The following is a 16,430-nucleotide window of genomic DNA, read 5'->3' on the forward strand; positions in this document are numbered from 1 at the left end:
ATGAAAATAGAATTGCAACAGATAATAAAGACAACCACAAGGCCTTCTACAGTTATGTAAAGAATATCCACGGCAATTCCCAGATTTGCTCTGAGCTACTGCACAATGGTGCCTCCTATACCGAGCTAGAAGATATTGCCAATATACTGGCTGACAGATTCAGTGCCAACTTTACCTGTCTCTCCCCCACCAAAGGGACCACTCACAATACTATTAGATTACCAGGCACTCAGTGTTGCTGCTGCACAGTTTAAAACAGCACTGTCCAAGGCCAAGAATTCAGCTTGTATGGGACCTGACAATATCCCTGGCTATGTTCTACATGAACTACAGAGTGAACTGGCACCTCACCTGTGTGCCCTGTTCAATCACAGCCTCACCTCAGGCTTTGTCCCTACTGAATGGCACACTGCTACAGTCATCCCTCTCCACAAAGGAGGAGTGAGTACAGACCCTGGGGACTATCGCCCCATTAGCCTGATGAGTCTGATATGCAAAGCTATGGAACGCATCATCATGGACCTAATAAACAAGGATATAGGGAATCTCCAAACTCTGGATCCCACACAGTTTGGTTTTGTGAAGGGTAGATCATGCCTGCTCAACTTGGTCGACTTCTTTGAGTCAGTCACCAGAGCTGTGGATGAAGGCAAGGTAGTTCATACAGCCTACCTTGATCTGGCCAAGGCCTTTGATACCATTTCCCACTCAGGAATCATAAAAAAACTCACTAAGCTAGGCATCAACCTATATCAGTAGGTGGGTTGCAAACTGGCTCACAGATAGAACCCACAATGTGAAAGTAGCTGACTCCAAGTCAGACTGCTGACCAGTCATGAGTGGAGTACCACAGGGTTCGGTCCTGGGTCCTCCCCTGTTTGGTATTTACTTCTCTGAAGTCCAGGCCAACACAAAGGGACTCTGGCTGATACAATTCCAAGACAATTGCAAGTTGGGAGCTATTATTAACTCCCCAAGTGATCTTGACATCCTACAGAAAGGCTTCACTGACTGTGGGAAAAACCCAGTTCCCATGAATTACCAGAAGGCGTTGTAAGAGATCTGGGAGCACAGGTTGACAGCAGCCTCTCTTTTGACCACCACATTCCCACTGTGGTCAGAAAGTCCTTCTATGTGGCACATCTCTTAGTAAGGGTTTTGCATCCAGGAAGAAAGAGGTCATTGGCTCCCTCTACTCTTCCTTCATTATGCCAGTCATTGAGTAAAATGCCCCATTTGGCATGTACCTCACTAGACACCAGCAACAACTGGAGAGGCCACAAATGTACCTCACAAAGAGGATCCTAGGCTTTAAACATTCGTCCTATATGGACAGACCCAAAAAACTCCAACTATTCTCTGTCTCATATCACCTACTTATAGGCGATCTCTGCTTGACTTACAAAGCCATGTCTGACCCAGCTCTGTTAAAAATGCTACATCTAAAGAAATCCAAATCCCTACGCACCACACGCTCCAGAGACCTCAACCTCATTGCCACAATCAACAGAACGTGCTGGAGGGACAGGTTCATAACCCAGAGACTGCCCATGCTATGGAATAGACTTCCCATACATGTCAAACAGAGCACCTCACTGGCCCTCTTCAAGAGAAATCTTGATGAGTGGATGGGAAATAAAAAATTCACCCCGGGGATCACTCCAGTGACTCTGCTTGACAGAGGCATTGGGAAGTAAGGTCAGGTGGCATGATGCCAGGGTAATCCTATGGCAAGGCTTGTAAAGGCTCCAGGGCCATTAGCCTAGTACACACCTATGAACCTAAGATATACAACATGCATTACAAAGTCCCCAGAGGATCTCAAAATACAGTGTGAACTGTAGAAACTAGAGATTTAGATACAAAATCTTTTAAAGGACCTGAGGAAAATAAAACAGTTTGAGATGCAACATTAAGAGAAGGCAAAAATGCAGAAACAGAGAAGTAGGATCACCATGAGGAAGAGATGCATAATCTTCATCATATGCATGTGAGTATCTGTGGATACCAAGGTTCGTACTAAAATTGTCTCTTGTTTTTAAGTTTTAGAGATGTCTTGGTTTTGTAATACCATAGTTGCTTGTTACATAGTGGTGCTGTACATAGGAGAGTGGAATGTTGTAGAAAGCTTGTACTTCACTATAACACCGTAAAGCACTTAACTACCAGTGAGTTGGATGAATCCTTCGGTATCCAGTTTTTATCCAGGGCACCTATTAAGGCATGGCTGGTGAGATTCAAATCAATCTACTAAATGCATTTTTTTCAAATGTCATTCAGAAGAAAACTAAGTGTAGAAAAAAATGTTAATTAGAAAATAAGTCTACTTTTCACACATACACCCATATGGGGGGAGACGCAAATACCTCAAATGGCATTCAGAAACAATCTACTCTGCAACTTTTATTTTATTTTTATTTTATTTTACATTTGTTGACCAGGAGAATCCAACTGGATAAATGTCCATTTTCAGTGGAGCCCCAGGGAGAAAAGCTCCAGAGTTTGTAAATATACAAAGGCAAGTAAACACATACAGAGTAATTTCACATATACAGAGACAAAGTCCAACTTGATATGCTCCCAGCTGGTAATTGACAAAGGTCATTCCTTTGTCATATGCTCTTACTTCAATTCTACCATACATGTTATTATTATTATTTGAGACAGTGGTGTGAATCAAAACACCATTGCTTCTGTCCCTAGCATACAATTGATGTCAGTGTTTTGTCTAACTAATTTAATTAATAAGAGTTTTCTGTGCTTTGTTTAAACATGATTTGTTTTGAAAGTCCAGATTATTTTTAAAGCCAGCATAGTTCCTCTTTTTCTTCTTATGTATTTACATCAAATAATTTTCTTTGTATGTATGCCTGTCGGGAATATATGTTTAGATGCAGTTATCAGTAATATCACTAAAAATATTTAAAATATTGTAAATTGCTACATGTGGGTCATTAAGGGTTTTTACCTGGTATTTTTTGAGAAATATTATTGTTTTGGAATAAATAATTTGGCACAATTAAGAAAGTTCATTATTAGATAAATATAACGGTATCCTAGTTAGTTTAATTTCTTTTTGCATTGTGTAAAATGTAGAAATATTTCATATTTTGTAGGTTTTAATGATTAAATATAGTGGTATTTTGGCCAATGTTTATTAGGGAGAGAAATATGGTGAAGTCAGATGTACTATCTAAGATGTCTTTCCCCTTTTTCAGATTATGAAAGCTTTATTGTAAATTGTTTTGATTTGTAAAAGCCAGTAAGAAATGGAAATATCTTTTTAACAAACACACTAGGTAGGTACATTTATACATAGATGAAATAACTCTCTCATAGAGATGCTGTTATTCTTTCTATTTGTAGTACACTACTAAGGAAGTTGCCATGCTCTACAGGACATATGCAAGTGCCTGGTAATACTCAAGGATAATGAATTCTGATTTATCAGATGCCATTGTTATATGAAAGACCTTTATGTATTAGCTGGTTTCTATAGGCTTACATTTTATGTAGTCTTGTATACACACTGATATCCTGCCACCTAGAGTGTGTTACCTACTGCAAAAAAAGAAGGTACGCAATCTGGTATTTTGGAATACAATATCAGTCTTTAATCCAGACTGGAGTGGAATGTTCGCATTTCTACTTAAGCTCCAAGATAAGTCAATTACCTCACTCACAATCTGCTGTATCCATGCTTAGGTCTGCTGTACTTTAATGGATATGTTGCAGGGCTTGTTCGAGTCAGATGTTAAAACAATACTGTGAAATTGATTTCTGCTACTGACAGAACAAGCATGCAAATGACTATGAGTGCATAAAATTTAGTTGATGTAACAGATGGCATCAACAACTGCCATCACTATCACAATGTATGCTTGATCATGGCTCATTTATTATCAAAACAATTTAAAATCAGAGCTCACATATGCTCAATTAAATGTAGAGACGTCTTATGTGGTACGTCTGCTCAGGATCTTTTCACAAAATTGGAAAAAGAAGCAAATCTGTGACTACAGTTAAATGTCTTGCTTGCATATTCCTAAGCATTCATAAAATTTCCTGTAACAAGATCTTTCTTTCACATACAACAATCTGTTCAGCAATCACGACAGGCTAAAATGGAAACAAGAATTACTTTCCAGAGGAGCTTTAAGTCAAGGCTTTCAGATTTTGTGAGTGACAATATAGAACCTTCTGCCTTTCCTTGACATATATTAAACAGGAAGAACAGTCACTAAGTTCATAGAACACTGGATACAAATACTTACAGACAACTAAGTTTCACAAATACTTTCCAAAATATAGGGAAGGGATTTAAAACTCCTCCACTACAAGGTATCATCCCTTCATCTCAAATAACTACACTTTGTTTTAGCAATAGTAACCAACCTACTGAAAAAAAATTAGTTCCCATTGGAAAAGAGGAAAATAATCTTATTTAAGATATTTAAACAACAGTCTTCTGAAAAGTGCTTGTGATTAAGAAGAGAACGGAAATGCTAAAACACCCTGTGAGTTGGGCTTTCCATTTTTCAACATGTTTAGTTGCTTAAAGTTGGCTGTTCATCTTGTTCTGGTGCTGAACCGGTACTTTGTTTGTCTTATTTAAGATATTGTTACACCTAAAAGCAGAGGCATTGGAAATCTGTTCCATACATACATACACTTTGTTTGTTTGTGTCTTTCAGCTTTTCCCGGTTAGGGGTCACCACAGCGGAACTCTGGTCTGCTAATGATTGGTAGTGGATTTTTACGTACCGGGTTACCAGCCCTGACGCAGAACCTTCAACGAAGGCATGCCCCATTCACGTATGCCTCCACACAGAAGATGCTCTAGCTGAGAATTGAATGGAACAACGTCTTGCTATGAGGCGACAACGCTACCGCAGCACCACCACCGCGATGCCTGAAAAAATGCACTGTGACAGAAAGATTTTGTTTGTTAATTCTCTAGAACCTTCTTCCTTTAAGAGACAAGGGCTGTAAAATGGTTATTTTGGGCAAAGAAGCTGCAGGCTTCATCATGCTAATAAAATGAGTTCAAAGAAAGAAAAGCCAGAATAATTTTCAATACAAAAGTTCACTGTTTTTCTATAGTGTCGGCATCCTGGGCATTGATAAGATGTATTGCTCCATTGTTACCCAACATTAGAACTAAGTTAGTCACAGTACACTGCATAAATAATTGATAACACCATACTCCCATAGTCACAGAATGAGGTAATAGTAGTATTTCAGAACTGTTTAACTACTTCCATCTGTGACAACAAATCATGGAATGGACCCATGATGAAAGATTTTTTTTTTGCCAGCAAAGTTGAAATTGGTATTTCAATAAGACGAAATGATTACAATAGCATCCTTTATGACCCAGAAGGCTGCCCTGTTGTATGCTTCACAAAGACAGCATCACTTCCTGTGGAACTCATCTTTTCTTACACTCTGCCTGCTCTGAATGTCTGTCTGTCTGTACATCAGAAATTATAGTGATTGTTATGAAGTCTTTGAGAGTCAAGCTACAAATCCATTGGCAATTTTTATTCCAATGCTGCTAATATGAAACAGATTTCAGTAGTATGCATACCATCTCTCTTTCTTCATTAACCCACAATGTAAATCATAACAGATGTACTTTGAGAAACAATTTCTACTCTTTTTTTATTCAAGAATTGTCTAACAAATATATAAAATCCTGAAATGATAGTCATAAGCAAAATAAATAAAGAGCAGCAAGGATTGGGATGGACTGCTTCTGGCAATGGATATTGACACCCAGAAAAAACAAAACAGTTCACCTCACTGCTATGGAAGGAGATGGAGTTTGTGTGGGAGGTTCAAAAGTACTAGCTAGATACAGTTGGGCTTAAGTCTTCAGTGTTGTTTCTCAAGCCAGACTTCCCTATCAGGGACTGTCTTTTTTGTTTTCTGAAGTTGCATCTCATAACAGTCCCTGAATAAGTGCATGGATGCTCACAAGTTCCCATACAGTATTGTACACTTGGGTTTTGTGTTATAGGTGAGATGCTCACCTTACTTTGACGATAACTTACTGAATGGAAGACTCACAATCGTTTTAGTATTCAGTCATCTTAGAGACTGAGGGTACATTGTTTGGTAAACCACCACATAATGATTCTCTAGTTCTACTTGAAGACATCAGTGCTCATGTGTAAAATGTTGGAGATACTTGGAGGGTAATGGCTGAGAGGAAATGCATACTTAAGTTAAGCCTAATAGGTGAATTGCTATTGGAATTATTTGCTGTGAATAGTTGATAGCAAACACCATGTTCAAATACAAGGCTGATTATAAGTGTACTGGGAACAAAGGCACCCTGTGACTAGCTTTCGCAGTCTTATCATCAGACATGAGGACTTATGCTCCAGGCTATTGGGTCAGAAGAGGTGTTGAGCTGTCAGTTCATAACCATGTGGTAGCAATTTGGGCCAGACAGCCATCAATTGCTGAACAGACCTGGAAAATTTAAATATGTATTTAAGGTGTTCTGGGAAGAACTAGTAGATACTTACATTGAAGTGGTCATCTCAGGAGAAGCATAAGGCCTACACGGTACAGGCCTACTGAGCACATGCTGCCAAATGGGGTGTTACTCAGTATGATCTAAATAATACCATATTTGTGGAAACAAACACACCTCGCTAAAGGACATCGCAACTCTGGAGATGAAGGAAACAACTACAGCTCAGGGAGGATAAGACTTTCGCTAGGTCTAGCAGACTGGCCTTTTCCTTACCACCTGACTCTCACTTCTTTTGGGGGAATATATGGGCTGATGAGTTCCTCCTGTCATGGAATGAGCTAGTAGATCCCTGTGTTTTGCCCCAGGAGAAGGACAAATAGGTTGATAGAATTAATGAAAGAGAGTCATTAAGTCAAACAAGAAGAACGAACAAATGAATAGACAAACGGTAAATAATTCTAATCCTAAGAAATACAAAATGTGCAATTAAACAAAAATTTATCCCCACCAAATAAAATAATAAATAATAAATAAGTCAGAATTAACAGTCAACAATGCATATTCCTAGACTGAAAAACAGCTCACATTAAAACAATTTAAGAAACTGCAAGCATATAAATATTTGCTAAAATGGGATCTTGATGTTCTCTTTCAGTTCATTGAATAAAACTAACATCGAACAGCTAATACATGTTAAACCTCGAACATTAATATTTCCAAAGACATTTAGTTTTGAAAATAAAATCATTGAATGCCCATAGTCGGCCAACATTGCAAACATCTGATGATGTTGAACATTTTGTGAACCAAGGTATGGGGCTCCGCACCCCAAACCACCCCCTAACTATATATACCAAGTCTGAAATCGCACTACAGTGGAGAATTGGGCAAATTTATAAAAGAGTTTGTTTAGCTTACCTTATGCATTGTGGTACTTCCTAGTGGTTGGCCAGCTATGGCCATTTGCTGATTTTATTTTTGAGGATAAGCCTTTTTGGTAAAAATAATGCTCGAGGTTTAATGTTTGAGTATTAGCCGTTCGATGTTAGTTTTATTCTTTGAACGAACATATACCCTGAATATATATGTATATGTGCACAAATCCACATGCACATATACAGATCAGATATATATATATATATATATATATATATATATATATATATATATATATATATATATATATATATATATATATATATATATATATATATATATATATATATATGTGTGTGTGTGTGTGTGTGCATATATAGATATAGATACAGATATAGATATAGATATAGATATAGATATAGATATAGATATGTTCAGGGAGGATTACCCCAGTCCCACACATACATTTGCTTTCAGTTTGGTTAGTGTCATTCGCTCAACAGGTAATACACTTGCCTTTAGTGCTGGAAGCTCCAAAGGTTGTGGGGGTCTAATTCCCCCACACTATCATTGCATTCATTTTCTTACACCGATACTGCAATGCAGCATTAGGGGTGCTGCACTTCTGACTTGACCAGCCTATGGATGAAACATTAAACTGAGGTCTCAGCTGACTGAGGTAGCTGAGTTGGATGTTAAAAATTCAACAGAATACATTGAAAAGAGATGAAGATGTTCCCCAGTGCCCTGACCAAATTTCCTCTACTCAGTACGAATACCACCTCACATCTCCCCTGAAAAAGAGGCGGATATCCTAGTAGAGCTAACCTGGCCATCAAAATAAGTAAATAAATGTATTCAGCAGGGTGAATCTTAACCTGTTTTGCTCAATCGTTTGAATCAGTGTCGAGTTAAAATTTTGTGATTCTAGTTTATCATCTAGTATTTCTGAGTTTTTGGAGCACTGGGTGGTTGGAGCATGCAGAACATCAGCAGATTGCTTCTGCCAAAAGACAAGGCCCATCTTCTGATTATTTAAAGTAGTATGAAGAGGAGTGTGCAAATAATGAGCTAAATCTTGACACAGAGCTGAACATATTAACCTGCATTTCTAATGTTTTTATAATTTTGGTATCTCTTACAGAGAATTTCTGGGACAAGGTTGGATGAAGGCTGATAAAAATGAAAGGACTCCATACATAATGAAAACAAGTCAACATTTTAATGATGTGAGTATTCTTGTTTCTTGTAAAATCTGGTCACATCTGTAATGTAATAAAATATTATTGCCTCTTTAATAGAAAGGCTGTTGTTCAAATAATTGTATAACCTGTCGTGTTTATAAGAACTGCAAGATGCCACAGATCTAAAGTACATGAGAATTTGTTAGAACCACCCTTAAAGCCCACTGTGTTTGGAATGAATTATACAACAGAAGATACATCAGTATTTCTACATTGTGTTTTAAAATCATTAACTATGAAGATGTGAAAACAGGAATGAATGATGAAAATAGGTTTATAACACTGAACAAGTGAATGGCATAAGCAAGAATCTAACCCTGTCTATACTAGTGTAAGTCATGAAGAAGCCCTAGTAGGAATATAATGGATGTTATGTACTTACTGTGATTTTAATATTTTAACAAGAAGTTTATCACATTATCTATAACAGTGTGAATAGATATTAAAAATAATGCATTTGAAGGCAATGTGTATGTATAGCAATGTGGGCATGCCGTGGCTACACCTATGTTCTTCAATCATGTATCCTTGTAGCTACTGGATGTATATAGAGGTATGAATTTTTGTGCATAACAACAGTAATATAAACTGTATTAAATATTTCTGACATTTTGTCCATGGTGGATTTATTCATTTCTAGCACCAAAGAATGATCAAAGGGCAGACAATGTGACTTCAATTTCTAAAGAATGTTGTAAACCAGTTAAAACAATGAATGACTGGAGTGAAGAGAATATAATGTTTCTGGATACAAAGTTATGTAAAGGGAATGATAAATACAATACCCCATTGATTCAAGGAATTCATTTCCACCCATGCTAATTTACCAATATTTAAAAATTGTCTTTGATTTTGTGTCTTTGTTTCTCTGTTATTGTTGATTTTGTCCAGAATTCTTGAGCAGAAAAGTTGGGAAGTATAGAGTGCAGGGTCTGGAGGGTAGGTGGGCTCTCGACTGTCCCTGATTTTTGCATCATATTTTGATATGTTTTCTTGTAAAATATATGGTGTTCTGCAAATCAGTAAAGACTACTATACTCATAAACTATACAATAGAAGGAGGAAGCTACTAAATGATAGAGCAAAATCCCAAAAAGTGAAGGCATCACTGATCAGTATTAGCAAAAAACTACGGGCACTCATAAAATTGCCTAAGGCCAGCTTCGAGAGAAAAATTGCACAGGACACTAAGGATAATCACAAGGCTTTCTTTAGTTATGTTAGGAACCTGGGTGGTAATTCCCAGATATGCTCAGAATTAGTCCAAAATGACAAAAAATACACCGAACCCACAGACATTGCCAACATCCTAGCTGACAGGTTCAGCGCAAATCCCCCCCCCTCCCCACCAAAAGGGCAAATATCTATCCCAGCAGAGTGCTGCCCCCCTGACATCCCAAATGCTCAGGTAAGAGCCACCCTCTCCAAAGCAAAAAACACAGCATCAATGGGACCAGGCGGTGTCCCGGGCTCGTCCTACATGAACTCAAGAAGAGCTAAACCCAAACATAAAACTACTGTTCAATCTCAGCCTTACTACAGGATATGTGCCCAAAGAGTGGCGTACAGCAACAGTGGTCCCTCTCCATAAAGGTGGTGCCTCAACGGATCCTGGAAACTATCGCCCCATAAGCCTGACTAGCTTGGTCTGCAAAGCTATAGAAAGGATCATCATGGACCTCATAAATAAAGATATTGGGGACCTACAGACACTAGATCCTACCCAGTTCGGCTTTGTTAAGGGCAGATCCTGCCTCTTAAACCTGGTTGATTTCTTTGAAACAGTCACCAAGGCCATTGATGAGGGGAAAGTGGTCCACACAGCCTACCTGGACCTCGCAAAGCCTTCGATACAATACCCCACTGGCATTATAGATAAGCTCACCAGCTTAAATATAAACCCCTATGTCACTAGATGGATTGCAAACTGGCTCAAGGACAAAACCCACATGGTTAGAATTGCTGGAGCCATGTCAGACTCCAAACCAGTTACAAGTGGTGTCCCACAAGGCTCAGTCCTGGGACCTCTCTTGTTCGGTATATATTTCTCGGAGGTACAGGCCAACACGGAAGGACTGTGGCTGACCAAGTTCGCAGATGACTGCAAACTGGGCGCCATAATTGACTCTCCAGCCAACACAAGCATCCTCCAAAAGGGCCTCATAGAAACAGAGAACTGGTGCCAGAGCCATGGCCTCAAGCTAAATGCCAAAAGTGTATAGTCATCCCCTTTGGCAAAAACAAAGTGCCCACAAATTACCACATAGGTGGTAATCCATTAAGTACAGAAGAAGTAATTAGGGACCTGGGGACCCAAGTTGATAGCAATCTCTCATTTGACAACCACGTTGCCAAAGTGGTAAAAAACATTTTATATAGCCCACCTAATCATGAAGGGATTCACATCTAGATCAGGAGGTCATCGTGCCTCTTTATTCATCCCTCATCAGGCCCATAATTGAGTACAATGCCCTTTTGGGATGTACCTTACCAGACACCTGCAGCAACTGGAAAGACCCCAAAGTACCTCACCAAGAGGATCAAAGGGCTCAAACAGATGCCATATGCTGCCGGTTAAAGAAACTCCAGCTCTACAGTGGCATACCGCCTGTTCAGAGGCGATCTGTGCCTGACGTGATAAAGCCATGTCCAACCGGAATTAATGGACATGCTGCACCTCAGAAAATCCAAATCCCATCGAGCCTACACCGAGAGACTTGAACCTCAGCAGTGAAATAAATAGGACATGCTGGAGGGACAGATTCATAACCCAGAGGCTCCCTTCACTCTGGAATAAAATCCCAGTCCAGGTTAGGCAGAGTCCCTCATTGACTCTCTTCAAGAGGAATCTTGATGAGTGGATGGGAGATCGTAGGTTTACCCCGGGTATCACTTCTGTGTCACTGTTAGACAGAGGCACAGTATACTAACCTCGAAAAAGGGCATAGCAAAATAAATTTAAAATGGGTGGCGAAAGCCAAACACATTCTGACTAGGCTTATAAATGCCCTAGGGCAGATAGCCTAGTATGAACCTATGAACCTATGAACCTATGAACCTACAGTTACTAAATAATGACAGGTATTTGAGTTTCAGACTTGATAGCCTTCAGAAAAAGCATGCTAATGCAAAACGTTTTATTCTAACAACTTTCTAAAAATATACAGACTATCCATTCCTGATTTTTTAGTCATTTGTTTCTCTTTTTTTGCTGTCTCATTGATTCTTAAACCAAGATGTTGAGAGGTACTTGATTGCAGTGGGTTGAACACTATTATTCTGATAGTGATCTGAGAAGATAAATTCCTGTGTGACATTTATATATGTATTCATTGATTTATCATAATCAAACTTCTGTGGGGTGTAGTCACAATCATAAAAGTGGCTGTAATTGATGGTCGTGTGTGTGTGTGTGTGTGTGTGTGTGTGTGTGTGTGTGTGTGTGTGTGTGTGTGTGTGTGTGTGTGCTTGTATATGTTGGCATAGATGCTCTCCGCTATCCCTGATTTTGTTGCTTTTTTTTCTCTGTCCCTTGAAAAATATTTGATTTTCTAGTAAGTCATTTAAGATTACTGTCAGTTATTAAAGCAGGACATTATAGTTTCGTGCTTCTTATTTTTCATAAATGAATGTTAATGACAACTCAATTGTTCTGCTAACTTTTTAAAGTGAATTTTGGATATGTTGCAAAATGGTCCCTGATTTTGTGTCCTTGCCTTTTCATTATTGCTGGCTTTGTCCAGAAATCTTGTGCAAAAAAGTTCAGAAGTATAGTGGAGAAGGGGTCATAGAAGGTTTCATCTGTCTCTGATTTTTGCATCATATTTCGGTCTGTTTATATGTAAAATTTGTGGTGTTCTAGCAAGTCATTGAGGATTGCAATTATTAAAAAAATAAGGACATTTGAGTTTTAGACTTAATGTCTTTTAGAAAAAATATGCTAATACAACCCCTGTTATCCTAGCAACTTTCTTAGTATATAAAGACAATATCTGTTGAGGCAGTTACTTATTTATTTATTCATTCATTTGATCACAATTAAATATCTGAGATATACAAAGGCAGTCATCCAATTGGCTGTAACTGATGGCTGCGTGTGTCTGCTTACTCGTGTGTGTGTGTGTGTGTGTGTGTGTGTGTGTGTGTGTGTGTGTGTGTGTGTGTGTGTGTGTGTGTGTGTGCGCGTGCGCGCACCCGTGCACATATGTGTGCGTATGTGTGTCTATCTGTATGTTTGTGTTGGTCTGTCTCTGTGTTTATGTATGTGTGGGAGGGCATTGATGCTCTCAGTTTTCCCTGAATGCCCTGATTTTGTTGCCTCATATTTTGATCTGTTTCTCTTAAAGTTTTTTTTTTTTTCAAGCAAATCAATGAAGATCACAGTTATTAAATAATGATGACAGACATTTGGGTTCCCCACTTAATAGCCTGCAAAAAAAACATGTTAATCCAAAGCCTGTTATTCTAGCAAGTTTCTAATTATATAAACAAAATAGTTGTCCCTAATCTTGGTGCTTTGATCACCATTTTTTTAGCTTTCGCATATATTTTTGAGCTAAGAGGTTGAAGTGTGTGTGTGTAAGGGGGGGTGCTGTAGGTTCCTGAGAGTTTCTTATGAGTTGGATTTATCTTCATAGGTTCTTATTAGATTATTGACCCTAATGGATATTTAGAAGCCTAGCTATGCATTTCCATTAAGTTTTTGTCCTTGTAATTTAAATACAAAATAACCCAAAGTAGCAGAACAGTTACTTGTCACCCCTTTCTATAAGGGAAAGGGTCCTACCCCAGAGATGAATTTGTGGCTTCCCATCCATTCATCCATATTACATTTGAACAGAGTAAGAAAGGTGTTTTGTTTTATATGGAGAGAAAGACAATTCCAGAGAAACAGAATTCACCGTGATACATATCTGTCCATCCAACATGTTCAGTTTTTATTTCAAAACACCAGAACAAATTTATATACCTCTGTTGGACTTGTGAATATTCAGTAGGTCTCAGATGAAAGGATCTGTTCAAGCTCTCTATGCGAGACAGCTTGTATGATACAGAGAAAAAGTGTTTGAAATAATCAGTGTAGTTTTTATTTTCAGGCCCTTGATTTTCTTGGTGAGAAAATGCTGTGGGCATTCAGTTTGTATCAGATGTTTAGATAGGTACATGCCATACAGTGGAATGATCACATCCATGGACCTGGATGCCATACCATTAGTCCACCAGGTTGAGTAGGCAGGATCTGCCCTTGACAAAACAGAACTGGCTTGGGTCAAGGGTTTATACGTTTCCTATATCCTTGCTTATTAATTCTGTAATGATCCTTCTATAGCTTTGCAGATGAAAGTTGTCAATCGTATGAGTCTGTAACTTCCTTGGTCACTTGACACTGTATCCTTGTGCAGGGGGATGATTGTTGCTATCCTCCATTCATCTGGTACATAGCCTGCATCCAGACTTATATTAAATCATTTCTGTAGGGGGGAGGGGTTGAAATGTCCTGTTTCAGGCAAGCCAGTAGACTTCCTGTTGTGTTATTTGGCCCCATAGAATAAATGTTTTTGGCCATGGATAAAGCTTCAGTGATTTGGTCTTGGGAGATTTGGGTGAGTGTAGATGCAGCCATTGCAGGGGGGATAGAGGTGAAGTTTGAGCTACATTTATTGGCTAGTAGATTGACTATGTCCTCCGTGTCTGAGTAAGTGGTATCATTTAGTATAAGTTCTGTACAGTTCTGGATATTGTTTCTAAAGTTTCTAACATAGCTAAAGAAGGCTTTGAGCTTATCTTTTGCCTGGGTGGCTATTCTTACTTCCTATCTGGCTTTAGTTGATTTGATCAGGGTCCAGAGTTTCTTGTTCAGTTTAGCAAGAGCATTTTTGACTTCTTGAGAGTTAAATTTATTTTTGCATGCACTGATTTTTTTTTTTTTCGTTATAGAGCTGGTTTATATTAGAGCTCCACCATAAGCGGTTTATTATTGAATTTGGCATGGCATTTATTTCTCATAGGGACAGATGTGTCTATACAGCTATCTTCATGTGTATATTCTTTGACAGTAAAGAATTTCTACATAAACAATGGGGTCATCAAGGTGGTGGTGGGGCTTTCGAATTTAACCATGTCATCCTCCAGTTTTAGTAAACTGTCCTTCACATAGTCTCTGAATATTGAGGTATTGGAGGATGCTTCAGGCTTCAGTCTTATGGTGAATGTGATTGACTTGTCATCTGATTTGACCACGGGTGAGGTTACAATTGATAGGGAGCAGAACTGCCTTATATTGGTAAGTACCATGTCCAGGATTTTATTGCCCCTGGTTGGCATGCGGACTAACTGGTCCAGACAGTTTGTATTGATGTAGTCCAGAAATCTTTGTGCATACATGCTTGAGCATGTATAAATCTTCTAGTTTATGGAGGGATAGTTGAAGTCTACTAGGAGAATGGGATTTGAATTAATACATAGTGTCGCCATACCGGATTGGTAGGAAGTACAAGCCAAAGGACACATAGTGGGAGGTCCTGTAATTATCCATGATATGATAAGTGGTTTTTTACAATAAGTTAGGTGTGGAGGTGTTCCAGGTCATTATCTTGCCTAACAAGTTTGGAAGTGATCTTTATTTATTTATTTATTTATTTATTTTAAGAATATAGAGACACCTCTGCCTTTAGTGCATTTATCTAATGTGGTGGGCCTATATGAGTGATAGACATTGAAGCCTTGTACTGACGGAGTGCTTTCAAAGGTCTTGAACCAGATCTCTGTGACAATGTATATATCAACATTTTCTAGGGTAAGCAGGGCCTCCAGAGTGTAGAGAATTTTCTTTAGGCTCCTAGCAGTGCAGTACCTTAATGCTGTTGTATTATGCTTAGTTATGTTGGAAGCTTTTGAAGACTGATATTGCATTAAAAGATACTAAGGGAGTGGACAATCTTTTGAAAAATATATAGAAGCCTGGGGGGTGCAGGCCATCCCTGGCAAATCAGTTAGGACTGTCTACTATCTCTTTCCAGGCTATGTATACATATTGTACCCCTTTAAATAACACCAGAATCTAAGCCAATCGTTGAAGTCAAATATCTTGTTCATATTGGAGTACCATTCTTGGTGATGGCAGAATCCTGCCAAAGGCTAGGATCATACCTGCCTCAGACATATGTTCCAAGAACACCATCATGTCTCTTCATAAAATCCGGGGAGGTACATGTCAAGTCATTTATACCCACATGTACAATGACTGCATCATATATGTGCATGTGGTGCGAAGATTTGAGTGCACATGTACTATGACAAATCCTGGCACCTGACAGGCAACTGACTGTGACCCTCTCCTTGCACAGACTGGTAAGTGGTGCATTGCTGTGTCTCAATATAGATTCACCCATGACAAAGATATTGGACTGTCTGCAGGTTTACCTTATGAGCTTTCAAATTGAAAGACTGTGACTTTTAGATGTATGTTTCATGATGGGTGCTGTCTGTGCTGTATTTGTTTGTGAGCCTGTGTAAATTGCTGAGGGTACTTGTTTTTAGGTTACATTTATAAGGTCTTCGTGGTTGAGATAAGTTACTTTTAAGAGCATTACCATATCTAGGCCCATGTGTTTAGTCTGAGCTTTGTGTGATTGCTTTAATGTGGTCTTATGTAGTATTGACAACCTGCTTGTTATTTGTAGTGGATATGTGAGAGCTTTGCCCCACAGAACATTATATAACTATACCTCTCACACACTGTGTCAGATTTCTTATGAAGTAACTAGATGTCAGTAAACATGAGGTAATTGATACATTATCTCAGAATGCCCATTTCTACTACG

The 16,430-nt window shown here is 38.6% G+C and overlaps 1 protein-coding gene across 1 annotated transcript in view; it reads left to right on the plus strand.

Annotated features, from left to right (window-relative positions):
- The window catches only part of RASGRF2 (Ras protein specific guanine nucleotide releasing factor 2), a 1,933,635-nt gene that overhangs the window by 1,646,501 nt on the left and 270,704 nt on the right, over nt 1–16,430 (plus strand). The window contains exon 22 of the mRNA XM_044064238.1: nt 8,508–8,592. Coding sequence (XP_043920173.1) covers nt 8,508–8,592 — 85 coding nt within the window. The remainder of the gene's footprint in view (nt 1–8,507; nt 8,593–16,430) is intronic.

This window comes from Protopterus annectens, chromosome 2.part2 (assembly GCF_019279795.1).
Source record: "Protopterus annectens isolate FY-2018-M chromosome 2.part2, PAN1.0, whole genome shotgun sequence".
Lineage (NCBI taxonomy): Eukaryota > Metazoa > Chordata > Ceratodontiformes > Protopteridae > Protopterus > Protopterus annectens.